Source organism: Penaeus monodon, chromosome 34, assembly GCF_015228065.2.
Source record: "Penaeus monodon isolate SGIC_2016 chromosome 34, NSTDA_Pmon_1, whole genome shotgun sequence".
Lineage (NCBI taxonomy): Eukaryota > Metazoa > Arthropoda > Malacostraca > Decapoda > Penaeidae > Penaeus > Penaeus monodon.
This window is the reverse complement of record NC_051419.1, coordinates 5,940,279-5,941,779: the sequence shown is the minus strand read 5'-3', so window position 1 is coordinate 5,941,779 and position 1,501 is coordinate 5,940,279. Positions and strand designations below refer to the sequence as shown.

General features: G+C 54.0%; 1 protein-coding gene across 1 annotated transcript in view; it reads left to right on the top strand.

Annotated features, from left to right (window-relative positions):
• The window catches only part of LOC119594793 (hemicentin-1-like), a gene marked incomplete at its 3' end in the record, with an annotated part of 75,652 nt that overhangs the window by 1,736 nt on the left and 72,415 nt on the right, over positions 1–1,501 (top strand). Inside the window, exon 2 of the mRNA XM_037943882.1 lies at positions 946–1,471. Within this exon, the coding sequence (XP_037799810.1) occupies positions 985–1,471 (487 nt within the window). The remainder of the gene's footprint in view (positions 1–945; positions 1,472–1,501) is intronic.

Genomic DNA, 1,501 nt, shown 5'->3' with positions numbered 1-1,501 from the left:
TTGTTGTGTTGTTATAACTGGGTCGTGAGCACTGGCCAGACGCCCGCCGGGGGGGGGGCAGAGGGGGGTGCCAGGGAGGGGGGACCCATGGCCACGCGTCCGGCTCGGATCAGGGTCTCGAGATAAAAGTTTTGTGTGTCCGTCCACTCATGGCGTTGATGAGTGCACACCGCAACACCTTGCACTCTCGCGGGCGAATGCCACTCGCTCTTGCATGCAACGCCCGTCCTTGTTTAGATCTTGCTTAGGTCTTGATTAGGTCTTATCTTTTATCAGAAGTCCCCTCCCCTCCCAACCGCCCCCCTTCGCTATAGAAATCTCCCTAATACTAACAAACAACGGGTATCTTTGTTTACGTCCACTTTTTCCGTGCCTTATTTTGATCGCTGCATTTTCTCTGAAAATCCTCCAACTCACCCTAGTATGCAACTGGCTTCGTTGTTTACGTTTCAACTTGATCAGAAATCCCCTAACTCACTCTAATGTGCAGTGGACGTCCTTGTTCGTGCCCTTGTTTACGTCACGTGTTATTTTGACCAGAAATCCCCCCCGAGTGAAGACGGCATAAGTCCAAATGGGAAGCTGTTCGTACGCAGGGCCGCCTGGCATGTCCTTAAGCATCGCCACAGGTACACCAAGCAAATAGTTCAGATAAAGTTCAGAAATAGTTTTGGCCCTATTATGGCTCCGGCGCGACACCTTATCAAATTTATAGAGTATGAGTGTTCATTGACGAGGCCAGCTACATTAACCCTCGTCAACAAAGTGCAGTATTTATTTTTTTCTGGGGGCGGATAAATAAAGGGGAGAGTGGTGACTGGGAAGACTATGCAAACACTTTTTGGGTATGGGCGCGACCTTGACGGCTGGAACGCGAAAAAAAAACACATGCATGTCTCGCGGGTTATGATAATGCAGCGCCTAACTTCCCCCTTTCCCACGCAGGAATGTTATGATAAAAGCCTTTAGGATTAGTGCTTAGATATGTTATTGCGAGTGAGAGACCGGGCGGGAGTGCCTGGCTTGGTCTGCCTTGTGGCGTGCGTGCTAGTGGACGTCACCCACGCCCTCAGACATGGACACGAACCCGGCAGCAGAGCGGGCCACCGACTCCAAGAACTCTTCCCGGAGGAGGAGGCCGTCTTGGCGGACTTCGCGAGTGATGTCAGCGGCTCGACCAGACGCCGATGTCGTCGCGACATCGTGGAGAAGATCCGGGAAGCCTCGAGCACCCGCCTTCTCTCCGCAGGCAGCCTGGGTTCCTCCTTCTCCCAAGGGTACATCGACCTGGGCTCCCGGGACCTCGTGGAGGAGGGCGCTGCCACGCTCGCCTTCGTCTTCGACACCACAGGTTCCATGTCCGACGACCTCATGCAGGTGATCAACGGCGCCAGCAGGATCCTCAAGACGGTCCTTGAGAAGTTCGAGCGACCCATCCACAACTACGTCCTCGTGCCCTTCCACGACCCCAGTGAGTGCTTCTGCCTTTGTTTACGTGTGC